Below are 15,053 nucleotides of genomic sequence, written 5' to 3' on the forward strand. Positions count from 1 at the left end.
ACGGAGCAAGAATACAAGGATAAATCAAATTGTGATCTGTTGGGTCCTCAGATGAGGCGGTTGGTAGTAGATGCTTGTCCTCCTTTAAGACAAAAATCCCTAACATTGTGCTGTCCCTTGAACACGTCCGTGTGTGACCTAGGTGCACTGTGTATGTGTGTGCGCGCGCGTGTGTGTAGTGTCTGAGAGTGAGCGAGAGTGCGAGTGTGTGTGTTTCTGCCCACAAACCAGTCCATTGGTGTCCGATTTCAGATCCTGAGTCTACTCCCTGGTAAGTAAAATGACGGGAAGGATGCTTTTTGCAGGACGCGGGAGGAGGGGCGTGAGGTGCGGGCAAAGAAGGGACCGGACGGGAGGCGGTGGGCGAGGGGGCCGCAGGCGTCGTGTAGAAGGTGTGGATGGGAATGCAGCCAGTCAGAAGGCCGTGATGAGGGCGCGAGCACGAAGAGTGCGAGCGGGAAGGCCGGGGGTAGCGGGAAAGGGTTGGGTGAGGCGCTAGAGACGGGGAGGAGGGAGGAGCTGGGTGAGACGGGGAGGGGGGCTTTGGGGAGGCTGGGGGGAGCGAAATCAGGCGGAGGGGTGGCCTCGCGGGCTGGGGCTTGGGGTGAGCCCGGGAGAGTGGAGGACAAGGGAAAGGACCAAGCGAGACGTGGCAGAGGCCTGGAGGTGGAAGGAGCAGGGGGCCGGGGCCGGGGCCGGGGCCGGGGCCGGGGCGGGGCGCCCGGGCCAGGGCCCGAGCAGGGGCCCGGCCGCTCGCCGCCAGGGCCTCGGGGCGGACCTGGGGGCGGTGCCGGGGGCGGAGCGGGCCGGGCGCGGCTGCATTAAGTGAAGCTCATGGAGACTGTGTGCTCTAGCGCCTTGCGGCGGAGGGAGGCGATGCTCGTGCCCCGCCACACGTCGCTGCTGTCCGGGGAGCTGCAGAGCTGGGGCGAGCCGGAGACGTTGCTGGGGCCGGGGAGGGAGGCGGGCACCATGCCGGGAAAGGCAGGCTGGTAGAGGTGCGACTGCAGCCCCGCGCCGTTGGAGCCCGCCAAGCTGTTGGACAGGCCCATGGAGTTGGGCGGCGGCCCGGCCGCCAGGCTGCACTGGGACAGCGACTGTGCCATGGCTTGCTGCCTGCCCAGCGCCGGCGGCAGCGGCAGCTGCGACACTCCCGGCATGGCGGCTGCCGCCCAGCGGGTGTCGTTGGCATGGAAAGAGCACAGGCTGTCGCCCATGGCGGCGGCGGCGGCGGCGGCGGCCGACGGGAACTGAGGCAGGCCTGGCGTGGGCAGCAGCGTCCCCGGCGCACGGAACACGTTGGTGGTCTTCTTGCGCTTCTTCCACTTAGCGCGCCGGTTCTGGAACCAGACCTGGAGCGGGCAGGGCGGGAGACACACAGGGCGCTGTTAGCCGGCAGGCGGGCCAGGAGGGGCGGGGGCTTGAGCCCTAGAAACCCGCGTCAGGTCCACCCACTCAACTCCAGGCCGAACAAGTGCCATCGGCCCGGCACGCCCCCCGCACCCAGCCGGTGACCCTGGTTCTCCACCAGCTGGAATCAACCGGCGCCCCTTGCATCCACCGGGCGCCAACTCCCGGGGTCCTGAGTGATCGTGCCCCGGAGCGCTTACACACGGTGCAAACATACACCATGCGCAGTATTCACCACGCCCCTGCACGCTGGCACCTTCTGTTCGCTGCTTAGATGCACAGGTCTGCAGGCAGGCATGTGTCAAGGCTGGACCCACAGGTGTACAAATGAAGATAAACTTGCGTACCCATGTGGCTTAATAGCGTGCCTTATAACAATGATGGGGTATAGAATTTTCTGAAACGCTGTAACTTTGGAAATTGATGAAGGACCGTGGATGACATAGCCAGTTCCAAAATCGAAAGACAAAGGAGAACCCCTAACGCCATGGATGACAGAGCAGAGAGGTTAATATAGTGATCCGTGTGGGAAAGCGAGCGCCACTGAGTTAGTGTTGTTTGGGTCGCCACCGTGACTTCTGATTCGTAGCGACTGGTACTGCTGCCACAAGTCCGTGCCTCGTTCTCAAGCCCCTCTAAGGGTACCTTTATCTGGGCTGTGCAAGTGTGCTGGAACCTGCTGCCAGAGCCCTAAGCCTCAGGGCCTTCAAATCTATTATTTTCAGGAACTTACTGAGGATCCCAAATAACAAGGCCTCCAATTCCCTCAGCCCCACCCCACCCCTCGTTTCATCTATAAACTAAAAACAATTTTTCTGACCACTACAAACCAAAAGAAGTCAAGTGTAAAGCTCACACTAGGTATGAATCACATTTAATTTTGCTTAGACAAACCCAGATGCCTTTTTAAAGGAGATGTGTTTTATAAAATATACTCCAAAGTGAGCCTATTAGTTCTTTCTTAACAGTGACCCTGGAAGTTCAGACCTTACCAGACAAATTTGTCTATGAATGTCAAATTCACCACCACAGGGGAAGGAAGGGTTCTTCCTGAAAGATATCAAGTAAACTGCCTGACCAAGATAACATCCCCTTGCCCCATATTTAAATTTGATCTTTTTATTTAAAAAAAAAATGCCAGCATGCCCACTTGGCAGGCTTACAGTTTAACATTAGTCAGTTGGAGGCTTACTATGCATAAATATAAATGATGTGGGACACAGCTCAGGTACTGATTGAATTTTCTCATAATTTGGCCAGCGCAATTTGACCACCATATTCATGGCCAAAAGGTAAAGCGTTAATCCAAGCTATTTAGTGTTTATTCTGCAAACTAAAACATCATGAGTATGAGTACTTGACCGCCTTTCCCGGTAAACCGGCTATGCACAATGGTTTGTTCACACCCGTGCACTCTCTATTTACCAATGTGAACGGCATTGTAATCTAGAATCCTCTCCCGCTTTTGGGCTGGCCCTGGGCTTTCTACCCCGTCGCCCACCACCTTATCTTTCTCTGGTTTCTACCCCACTTCCCATGTTTCCGCCTACTCCAGTGTCCGGATTGGGTAAAGATGTTGGGTTCTTTCCCTGCTAAAGCCCCTTGAGCTGGTGGCGCGGCGGATTAATGAGGCAGCAGAACCCTAGGTGGAGGCTGGGATCAATGCGGAAGGCCGCGGATTGAGCTGTTAGCGGCCTTCTGCGGAGAGCAACCCGCAGGAGCTCAGGAAAGCATAGCGAGGAGACCTGCTGCCAGAGGTCGCTTTGCATTACCCATCCAAGGCTGGACCGGATGGAGCCCTAGACAAGGGACGGTGTCTGTGTCCAGACGGTCCCCACACCTCACACTCCGCACCCGGATACATTTTGAAAGATATCTGTGAAGACCGGTTCCTAGCACCCTGCTAATGTCAGTGAATCCCGAAATGTTTGAATGTTTGGGGCGGGCACGGGGTGAGGGACTAGGGAAAAAAGCAGAAGAAAGGGGGGAGAAATTGCCCCGAAGAATCTCAGCGAAAAACACGCCTGCCAGAAAGGTTTCTGAATCTCAGGCCCAAGCGGAAAAGAACAGCTGTTGAAGAACTAAATATTATAGAAATAATCGAAAAATCGTGCTCGATTATGTTTGAGGGTTAGTAGTCAAATGATGGCTACAAAATTTTTTATGTTTCATGGCTTACTGGGGTTGGGAAAAAAATCTGCATGGGGTCTGAGCACCTCCGTTCCAAGCTATGATGCATATGTTTTTAAAATGTGAATGTTTCCACTTGAAAACTAGAGCATGACAGATTAAAATGCAGGTAAACCTAAGGGAGATTTTGAGAATGCACAGATGACAACTCCAGGAAATATATTAACCACAGCCATGGCCAACTTTGTACTCAGTTTGAAATGCAGCTCTTCTCAGAAAATGCTTAATACAACAGTGAGAATCTAATGGAGGTTGGAATTTAAAAATCCACTTTCATGATATCTGCTGTTACAGTAATATAGACATACTGTAAATGTATTTTAAAATATATAGCCCGTTTAATTCCCCACCTATAAATGGCTCAGAAATAGAGAAAGAGAGGGAGAAAGAGAGAATATTACTTTTTTCCCCCTCGAAGCAAATGCTTTATGAAGATCTCATTGGAATCCAGCAAATGATTAATGTGAAGATTTGGGAGGAAATCTGGGGAGCTGTATTAAAGCCTAGATCTCAGGTTCATTTCGATCAGCCAGCCGTGAACTCTGGGCCGAATTCATTACACTTTAATAGTGCTGGGAGAGGAAGAAAATGCAATTTCTCATTCCATTAGAAAACTAGAAAATACTCTTGGCTTGTCCCCCTATTAAGATGTGGCAGGTGACAGGGCCTTTCTGGGGGACACGGTCAATGGAATTACAGCACATTATTTTTGTTCGTATAAAATATTGAAAGGCAAGCCTGGCTGTGCAGAAGTTATTTCACTGATTTGGTTTTTATGTAAATAAAATATTGAAAGTTAATTAATCCGTGCTAGAGACTAATGATTATGCTTATTATATTGCATTTGATCGCGTAATTTGCATGATTCTCGCATTGCTGCTTAATAAGCCATTCCAGGTTATAAATAATTCTGAAATTGGTTTCTAATAATGGCATGCTATAAAAGGAATGGTTTTATTATACTAGCCAGAAAAGAGGAGCGATATCAGACATGGAATTGGCCTCCGTGTGAGTAGAGGTGCTTTAATAAATACTTAAAAGTGTGATATATGCCAGATATAGATAAAAATAAGTATTTTAGATCATTTAGTCTAGAATCAAAAAGTATCTTTAAAAACATACAATTGCAATAAATTAAATGTTTAGATCATTTTTAATCAGTGCAGTGGCCCCACGTACTGAAAAGAATGTGTGGCAATCTGTTAACTATAAAGAAAACTATGAAGTACTCATCATATAAGAACATAAACCAATTACTATTTAATTTGAATTTGGTCAAGGAGCAACGATACAATGAATTGCGAAGTAAATACATTTTACATAAATTATTTTTGCATTACATTACATAATGTTAATCATTTTGAAATGTTAATTAAGAAGGTTATGTTGATCTGATTACTTTTTAAACTATGGAGCATTACTTTTAAAAATATTGAAATTGCCATTCTATTAAATTGTTCCTATCAGCAGCATCAAGCTATTATCTTTGGTTGAACATTATGTTAGAACAATTAAAGTACTTTGTCTCTATTCTTCTTGATTATTCTTTTGTGTACTTCTTGAAAATAACTGTTTCTATTACATAGTTTGTGTTTTATTTCATTTACAACTTTTTATATTAAAAGAATCACTGCCATTAACCTTTGGAAGACCTAATAAAGTTTAATAGACCTCATTTTCTTTTTTCATAAAGTCAGTTGTCCAATTATATTTTATTTGTGGTTCTAAGTTCTATTTTAATTCAAACTAATTACTAGTAAGCCTAGGTTAAGCAACAGCATTTTAGTCTTTAAAATAAAAATTATTATATAGCATTTCTCTTGAGTGACAAAAAATTTATGAATTTTGAACCGACAGGATTTTAACAAGCCAGTACTATTATTAACGGTAATGGAAATATTGAAATTGTATATTTCTGTTAAGATTTGAACTCAATTTCAAAAGATTTAAAAGAGGTGTGAGGTAAAAAAAATTTAAGAGCACTAGTAATACATTTCTGCACAATGCAATTAACATGCCTTTGATGCTTAATTTCAATGGCCCATGATTCAGGGCTTCCAGAGTTCACTAAGGAAATCACCCAGACTTACATTGAGTAAAAATGTTAATCTATGTTATACCCTGAATATTACTATATTAATTTGACCACTTTAAGTCCCTAATGACATTTTTTGCTGACTATTTAAAACAGAAGCATATGCTATTTTTCCAGGTTAGACTATCTTTAAAATGCAGAATGGAGACAGAAAAACTCAACACCGTGATTAAGGACACTCTTGTCTCTTCTTAGATCAAATGTAAAGTAACTGAGATCTTTAAACTTTGATGTTTAAAATTTGTAAAACGAAGATATTTAAAATTTGTAAAAGCAGCTAGAGCTGAGATCAACACCCAGGGTAAGGAACAGAAAATACCACGTCCAAGACAGGAAAGGAAGGTTTTCAGAACCCTGGATAGCGCAAGACTAAGTGCATGTCTTGGAATTTCACCTCCAACAACTGTTCATAAAATATTTGACATAATGTTTTCATTCTTCTAAAAAGCAGAAAAAAACCGAGATGCATTGGACTTATACTTTTATTCCCCGATTTTCAAAAAACTTACAGGTGTGGTTTTCTAAGTCACATGTAATTTACAACTTGGAGGGCGGTTGGATGAGAACAAGGGGTCAGTAATGATTTTGTCTACTGCCGGTCAATCTTTCCTGCCCCAAATGTCCTTTCTTCAAATCGGAGATCTACAAGAAAGCCTTCTTTCCCCCCACTCCCCAAGTTACCTTAGGGAAAACCAGGACTTATAGTCTGTGGGAGATCGCTCCAGCCTCTCCCAGCGCATTGGTAGGCCGCCAAGTTCAAAGCCTTTGTAAACATTAAAGCTAGGGGTATTTTGCCTGAGAGCGGCAGGAGTGTGATATGAAGGAGAATAGAGCTACACCATAAAACCCAGGTGTAGATCTTTTTTGAAATGTGCCCATTTCGCCTTGTTTTCTCCCTTTTCGTGTTTTCTGTATAATTGTTGCATTCTCCCATTTATCCAGACTCTTAACACAAACTCATTAGGGGTAATGAAATACTTGTCAATTACACGAGCTGGGGTGGAATCGCGTGCTGGACTTAGCCGCCTGGGAGACACAGAAGGTGGGAGACCCGGAGGTTCCCTTCTCAGGAGGAAGGAAGGGACCTAGCAATTGAACGACGCCGGCTTCGCTTTTGAGGAGTTTCTGCGGGGATGTGGCTATACTGGCAGGAGATGGGGGCACTGTCTGTCCATCGATGGGGCCAGTTTGCGGGCAGAGGAGCTAACTTGACCCAGGAAAGCATAGGTAGAGGAAGCGCAGCCCAGGATCACTGCAAGGGAAGGAAAGACCCTGCTTCCTTTGCCCAAGTCCACCCGCCCCCTCCTTGTCTTCTGCCCTGGCGCCCAAGCCCAGCGTACCTGCACTCGGGACTCCGTCAGCCCGATACGCAGCGCCAGCTCCTCGCGCATGAAGATGTCGGGGTAGTGAGTCTTGGCGAAGCTCCTCTCCAACTCGTTGAGCTGCGCCGGGGTGAAGCGCGTCCGGTGGCGCTTCTGCTTCTGTTGGCCCTGCTGCTGACCTGCTTGGCTGGGGTTCGGGCCACCTTGGGGCCCCGGCTGCTTGTCCGGGTCCTTTGAGCTCACCGCCAGAGAGGCCGGCGTAGAGCCCACTGTGGTGATGTCCTCCCCGGGCAGCAGAGTGGCTCCCTCGACTGGGTCGGAGTTGGGCGCTAGGTCCCCCGGATGGCCCCCGGGGTCGGAGCCCCCCACGCCCAGCCTACACTTCACCGCCTCCCGGTGGCCCAGAAGCTCGGCGGCATCTTTCATACCTGAGGAGGCAAGGGGATGGTGGTCACTACTGTCCTGGCCATGCCAGGAGGGACTGTTCTCCCCGCGCGGTCCTTTTTCAGCCCCATCCTCGGCTCCCTCTGAGCCCGCGGTCGCCCTACGGAGCAATCTCCCGGGGTGCTCAGCTGGGTTCCCCAGGATTTGGACAGCCAGGCTGTAATACCGTCTCCCGGCCCTTTCCCCTCTCTCCGCCGCGGGGTCCCGTAGTAAACAGCACATGCTTTCTTCTCTCCCACAATGAAACACTCCCAGTCCCGGCAATGAAACATGCCTCGGAGTCCCTTTCATGAACCGTACCCCTGGTGCCCCAGGAACCCGAGAGCATATCCTTCGACCAGGAGGGAAAAAAGAAAAGAAAAGAAAGAAGAAAAATTAAACGATTCTTTCGTTGCTGCCCCACCTGCGCTTAGGCAGCCTGACGAACTCTACCTCCGGCCCTCAGCTGATTCCCTCTCACTTTCTCGGAAGATGAATAAGTCTCCAAGCTTTCCACCTCCCGAAATCAACCCAAATCAGCTCCGCCTCCCCCTCAAATCAGAGAAAGTGTTTGGAAAATGGAGTCACATCCATCACCAAAGATTCCCAAACCGGAAACCCTGAGCCCAGTAACCCAGACAGCATTAAGGAAACTCAAGTAAACTCTCTAGACATAACAGTGAATCAAGCTTTAGAGAATTCAACTTTTCTTTCCGGAGAAGTAAAAGGCGCGTTCCTCTCGGCCATTGGCAATGACGAGTCCCTTTGCAGGCCGGATGCCCGTGAGGATGAATCTGGCTTTTCTCCTTTCTCAATGAGCACACTTAGCAAATCCGCTTCTACTGCAGCGGCTTCTCCTTCAAGACCGATTTTTACAAATTCAACCATACTCAGACGAGGAAGAGAGAAAGAGGTAGTGGGGAGAGAGGAAGAGAGGGAAAAAGAGAAGAAAGAAATCTCAAATTAACGCAAATAGGAGGGGAAAAGAGAGAAAGAAAAACGCCTCCAAACAAATTATCACGGGGTAGGTCGTTCCCTTAAAAAAAATAATAAGGGGGAGGGGGAAAGAGAGAAAATAAGAAAAAAAGTAACAACATTTCCCAACTCCTCTGGATCTACATATTCCATAGATTTTTTAAAAAGACGATGTTAAATCAAATTAAACTTTAATGCAGCACAATTACTTTTAAAGAAATTAGTCCATTTAGGGCACATTAAGGTAAAATAAGGAACAAATTGACAATTTCCTGCCCGGGCTTCTCCTGGCTGCCTGGGCGAGAGCCGCGCACTTACCTAGCCTGGCGTCCAGGAGGTCGGCGTGAGACAGCATCGCGCACCGCTCCAGGGTGAAAGCTGTTCCCCCCCAAATTTTAGCGGCTTTAAGTTATTTAAAATAGATATAAGCTATAAGCTATACGATATAGATATATATAGATCACCTAAATGAAAGAAAATTCGGTTTGTGGTTAAAAAGGGGGCTTCTTGCATTATAATGTCCTTTAGAGAGACGGGGAGGTGCTTAACAGTTGAATGAACCCATGAGCAGCTCGGCGAGGGGACCAATCAGGAGGGCAGCCTGCAAATGTCAGCGCCCGGAGAGTCCCCCACTCCGCCCGCCCGCCCGCCCGCGCCCGCCCGAGGAGGCGGCGGCGGCGGCGGCGGCGGCAGCCCTGGCGGCTCCAGCCCCGAGCAGCTGCTAAAGCGGCGGCGGCCGCCTTGCCCTCGCCCTGGGCTTCTCGGCCCGACCTCCGATAGTTCTTCCCTGGGATTTCCTCCAGGCACACCTTTCCTTCTCCTTGTCCCGCCCTGCTCGCTCCAAAGGCGCAGCTCTGTCTCTTTGAGCTAGGGTCTTCCTGGGGCAGAGGCAGGTCAGGGGACAGAGCAGGGCATGACCCCCTGGTGACCCGAGAGTAGCCCCCACCAGCGTGCTGGGCAACACTGGCCTGCCTCTGGCGCAGGCCTGCCGATCCCGAGCACAACAAGGGCACGCCGCACCCTCTAGACCGCGCCTAGACTTCGCTGCCGCCCAGCAGGCCTGCGCCTAGGGTCCAGACGCCCTGGCTGGGACCCCGGGCTTACAGAGTCCCAGCCCCGCGGCAGGGCCTAGAGAGCAAAACAGGAGTCGACTCCCCCGGCGCTGCCAGGCCCCGACGTCTGCTTCAAGGACCCGTGCGCGGTGCCGATTCTTGCACTTTGCACCTTTCGAGCCCGGCTTCTGCTGCTCCGCCTGGCCGACGCTTGCATCCTGGCCCACAGCCCGCTCCTTTGGTCAAAGTTTCTGAGTTCAGCTCGGCTCCCGGCTCCACTTTAGGCTGTAAATAAAGTTAAATGCTCTTTATTTTCCTCTCGAATATGTTAAACTACTTGAACAATTTAAAGTGCTTTGCACAAGTGAAGCGAACCATTTCTAATGTTCTGATTTTTCAGAGCCAGCCAACAACAAAGTTTAGATTAGTAATATATTTCTAACCAGAGTAATTTTCAAGATCATTAGGCATTTATGTAATTAGTGCCAAATCTATAAGCTTTTATTACGATTATTAGAGTAAAATCAGTATAAATTTGTACTAATTTACTACTGTTTAGACTTGGCTGTCAAGACCGGAGGTTCTTATTGTAAATGATAACTGAGGAAATTAAGTGCAAAATTCTGTACCATTTCTGATCTGCTCCTAAACAATCCGTTTCAATTGTATTTGTAGCAGAACATAATGCCCTTTTAAAGTTATTTGACTTGTATTTTTATTTGCAACACAAGAAAAATGCCCTCTTCCCAGGCACAATGAAAACTGATGTTTACTACTCTCAACTTGATTAACATTGATTTTTAATTCGAGAGTGATGCAATTAAGATTATTCATTTAGTGCAAATAAAGCTTCCACAAAAGGGTGGCCCTATGAAGTCTGTTTTAAATAATACCGAGCAAATGGCTTTTTTTGTTCGCCGTCCAATTGACTTACACAAAACATTGGAAATGCTGCCTGAGAGCAGATGCGAGAGGAAGTGTGTGTGTGTGTGTGTGTGTGTGTGTGTGTGTGTCCTTAGCTATGTGTATGTGACAGGGACCGAGCAAGGAGACAAAGGAGGCGGCAAGGCGAACTCTGGGGCAGTTTTCCTTCCTCTTCTCTCCTGCAGCCCACTCCCCTCCTCCCATGCACACACACACGTGCGCGCGCGCGCACATCCACACACACGTGTGAGTGTCGGGAATCAGCCACAGCGGTTCCTTCCGAGCAGCGGAGACCGCTTCCGCGGAAGCTGCGCGCTTGGCCGAGCTTCAGCGGCCGCCGAAGCTGCTGCAAAAGCGGTCTAAGTGGGACTGGGGCTCCAGGACCACCAGCTGCGGCTCGGCTGAGTCCGAGGGGCGGCGACGGCTAGTTTGGGAGCCTTGAGGCTGTTCGGCAAGCTCCTAGTGTCCTAGCGAGAAAGGCTTTGCTTGGGAGGAGAATACCTAGACCTGAAGCAGATAGAGTCCCTCCAATAAAAGCTTTCCCTTCCCCAAACAAAGCCCCAAATCTCGAAGCTACGGCTCGCGGTGAGCGCGGCACGAGGCAGGATAGCGGCCCTGGGCGGGGCGGCGTGCTCCCTGGACGTAGTTCCCGAACGCGCACCTGGCTCCAAGTTCCCGGGGACTCGCAGGGGGTTTGTGCCCACCGGGGTGGGGCTTGGGGGTATCTAAGACCAGAACGCAGGGGCAGAGGTGGGGAGAAGTGTCAGAGTTAGAGACTGGAGGCCTGGCGGCAACACCCCGCTCCTTCAAACCGGCAGGTCCGCGGAAGGCGGCACAGCCTTGGCTCGGCACCCTGTCTGGAGGGAGGCAGGAGAAGCCGCCACCTGGAGAGAGAAGGAGACGGGTGCGGGGCCTACACGTGTGTGCACACAAGCGCTCGTGTCCTCATCTCACAGCCGCCCCCAGAACAGCCGCGGGCCGTGCAGCATTCTCCCACACGCACACGCTCGTATATTCTGTTTTGTTGCATCTTTCAAGTCGATAAATAAAAGTGTAATAGTTAATGTGAAGACACATCAGAGTAATAACAATGGGACGAAATCAAAGGATTATCCATCTCTGTTAGTAACCACTGAATAACAATGTTGCGGCGTGATTGATAGCTCGCTTCATTTTATGACTTTTCTATTGGTCTTGATTTTTATAGCAGTATAAACAAACTAAATCATTTCTTCCAAGACTTCAGAACATAAGCATCTGGGGGTAGGGGTGGGGGGAGAGGGGAAAAGGAAAGGAAAAAAAAAGAGGGGAATCTCAGAGTGGGAGGGGGTGACAGGGATGGTATGGGGGCGTCGAGCGCAAGCTGGAGCTGGACCGCGAGTCAGGAGCCGGCTGCCAGCAGGCGTGGCGAGGAAAATGACAATAGTCTGGACGTAAAATGCTCGCCCCCGCGCCCGGTTCCCTCTCTGCAGCTCATTTTGGCCAATGTCTGAATCCACCTGGGCAGCGCCTGAGATGTATTTAACAGAGTTTTATTCCTCGTCATCTTCCCACGTTTCTCGGGCAGCCGGGAAAGTGCCGGTCAGGCCCATTGCTGTTGATAATTTAAGGCATTTCCCACACGATCATGGGAACTGGAGTCCCTAACAAGGCGAGGCTTCAGCGCTATGGCCCCCAAATCTTCGGAATGACAAGAATGTCTTCAGAAATCACTTCAAAGCAAAGTAGAAGGATTTTCTATGACGGATCCAGTGATTTTTCCTCAATAAACAGGTTTTAGATTGTTACACACACGTAGAAGCGGAACAAAGGGAACTACTAGAAAATATATTGGTTGCCCCTAATAAAATTTATTTAGACAGTTTACTTCTCATAAAAAATAGAGATTGAGTTTTGTACAAGAGCCTGCCAAGGGGCAATGCACAGGGAAATCATTTTTTTCTTTCTCTTTTTTCCCCCTTCTACTTTTTAACGAAGCACAAAGAGCATTTAAAGGCCAGGCAATCCGCTCCCACTCCCGCCGGGCCGCGCGCCCAGACGGAGCCAGAGAACTTTGTAGTTTTGAAAGAAGGCGGCTTTCTGGGACATATATATTTTTAAAACAAAACAAAACAAAACCTTGAAAGCTGATTATGTAAACTGCAAACACAGTAATTACAAAATCGGTTCCTTTCCTCCTGCTTTGCCATCCTGGTCCAGAGCAAGAATTAGAAACATAGCGGTGGCTGGATCAAGAGGTGGGATGGTATGGGAGATCCATGCAGCAAGTGCTTTAATGATGGGTTTATGCTGATTAGGTTTGTAATTCTGATTTTTCTCTCTACTTGTATTTCTGCGTTCATTGAGAATCCTTTGTAGAGACACAGAGAGAATAAAAATATATACCAGATGCTCCAGAAGAATTGGGTAGTGTGCCCAGTGCCCTAATTGCTTTTTCCACTTACAGAAGCCTTGGGTGTTTATTAAACGTAACTTTCGGCTGCTTGAGTTGTTTGTAAACTGCGCTCTCTCTTTTTTTTTTTTTTGCAGACAGTGGGATGAAATACGGCGCGTTATTATTCATATTCCTGCTATTAAATGCTGAATTGTAACATTGTTCCATTTAATGAGGAGCGCCTCCCTCAATAATTAACGATCTCACATTTTCCTATTTTCTTGCCTGATGAAAAGAATCAATTTTAATTCGTGGTAAATTACAGCCATGCTTTTGGGTATTATTTGCTTACAGAAAACAAATCAAGTGACTTGAACACTCCTGTTTACTTTTCTAGATATGCAATAACCCAAACACAATGGCAAATCAGATCGTGTTCCTCAGGCCTACCTTAAAACCTCAAACAGAATAAAGAGTAGGGGCAAATACTCGAGGAAAAAACACCAGGAAGCTCTCAAGTCCACTGTGCTTGAAACAATGGTGACCACTTTCTCCCACAGCTTTCACATCCCCGGGTGCCTGGAACCGTTGCTCTGCCAGCCCTCACCCTCACCGCCCCACCTCCTTCCCGGAAAGGGGTCAGTGGTCCACTTCTGGCCACACTGAAGTTTGGGACGGCTGGATGTCTCATCTGGGGGGAGTCGATGTGAGGGTGGGGTGAGTGGAAGGAAAAGGATCTGGGAGGGCAGTCAAGTCTCTGGGAAGAGGTGCCAGGCGCTTCCACACTTCTCTGCCTAAAAGAACACTTTCGAGGTCCCCAGCAAAAGAGACCACAGCCACAGAGGCTTTGGCTGAGGACTCCGGCCCGGCCACTGCGAAAGCACCCTCGGCTCGCCTTCGGGCCGCAGCTCCCGAGGGGCCGAGTGAGCGCCTCTAACCCCTAGCCGAACAGGCCTGGGCCCAGCCCCCAAGTGCACTCTCCAGTCCTCTCCGGGCCGGGAGTGCCGGGACTCCGGGCCGCTCCAGCCAGGGTTGTCCCACTGATGTCGCCGCAGAGCCTGTGGCCGAAAAATCTCCTTGCTTACGGGACCCTGGCTCCCCAGCCTGGGAGCTAAAAGCCAAGGACCCACACTCCAGGCTTCATTTTTTTTTGGCATAGGGAGCGGGGGTTGCGTGTGTTTGACACGTGCACTTGTGTGCGCGTTTGTGTAGGCAGTGTGTGTCCACTGCCTGCTCACGCGAACCGTGGGGTTGTACCGGCGCTGGCGGAGGGGCCGAAAACTCGCCCCCGAAGAGTCTGATTTCCTACCCTTCCCAGAAGCCTGTGGCGATACACGAGTCAACATAATTTTTTTTTTTTTCCGCTGCAGTAAACAGTTTCCCATACATTCGAGTTTGCAAACTACAACCATGAGTCCACCTGATGACTCTTCGTGGGCGCTGGAACCGATCCCTTGCTTATTTTTTTCAATCTTTGCCTTCTAACAACTAGCATCCGCGGCCCTCAACGCCGAAAGCTCGGCACAAAACAATGACGGATCAGTACCCGCCCCCTGACTCCGTATCTCCTCTTTTTTGCCTTTAGCCCTGTAATTTTAATGGCCCCAATCAGCCACACGGCATATAATAAGTGACATAGAGATTTTGTTTGTATGTGTTAAGTTCTCTGCTTTTCTGATTTCTATTTACTCAGGATAAATAATCATATATCAGTTATTCAGTTAGGTGACAAGGCTAGTAATTGGAATAAAAAGAAAAACATCTCATCCTTATCTCTTTCTATAACTAGATATAGCGCTAATAAGACTGCATCAATCTTATCTAGCAAATAAATAAAATAGACAAACAAATTCGCCTCCAACAAGTTAATGCGGTGTATCTGAGTGGAAAGTAGATATTTTCACGCATTCTGGAGATGAGGAGTGACTTTTAATAAAATCACAAGAAAAACAAATGTAATTCTGTGAGCCATTTCTTGGAGCCGCCGGGGCCCGCCCCCTCCCCACTCTCTCCCCGCCCTGCTCCACCGTCCCAACCTTTTTCTTTTCACAAGCAGCTAGCCCCAACCTAAGACGGACACGGTGAAAGCCTTCTCTAGCTATTTTACACTTTGGTGGGGGGAGGTTTGGGGGAGGGAGATATGATTCTAGGGGGAGTGAGCCTTCTTCAAGTAGAATTTTCTCTTCCCCTGTCTTCTCCCTCCTTTACCGTCCTGCCCTTGCTCTTCCTTTTGCTTCCTTTTTCCTCTTTCCTTTTACTCTCCCTTTTCTCTTCCCTTTATTCTATCT

At 48.9% G+C, this 15,053-nt stretch overlaps 1 protein-coding gene across 1 annotated transcript; it reads right to left on the reverse strand.

Moving 5' to 3' along the window:
- Positions 1-821: 821 nt before the first annotated feature.
- Positions 822-8,770, reverse strand: OTP (orthopedia homeobox). Its single transcript, XM_061187932.1, has 3 exons — positions 8,734-8,770; positions 7,036-7,445; positions 822-1,352 (listed from the first exon to the last, which is right to left on the reverse strand). Exons 1-3 carry the CDS (start codon positions 8,768-8,770, stop codon positions 822-824), a joined length of 978 nt encoding a protein of 325 aa, XP_061043915.1.
- Between the last annotated feature and the right edge of the window lie 6,283 nt (positions 8,771-15,053).

This window comes from Eubalaena glacialis, chromosome 4, assembly GCF_028564815.1.
Source record: "Eubalaena glacialis isolate mEubGla1 chromosome 4, mEubGla1.1.hap2.+ XY, whole genome shotgun sequence".
Lineage (NCBI taxonomy): Eukaryota > Metazoa > Chordata > Mammalia > Artiodactyla > Balaenidae > Eubalaena > Eubalaena glacialis.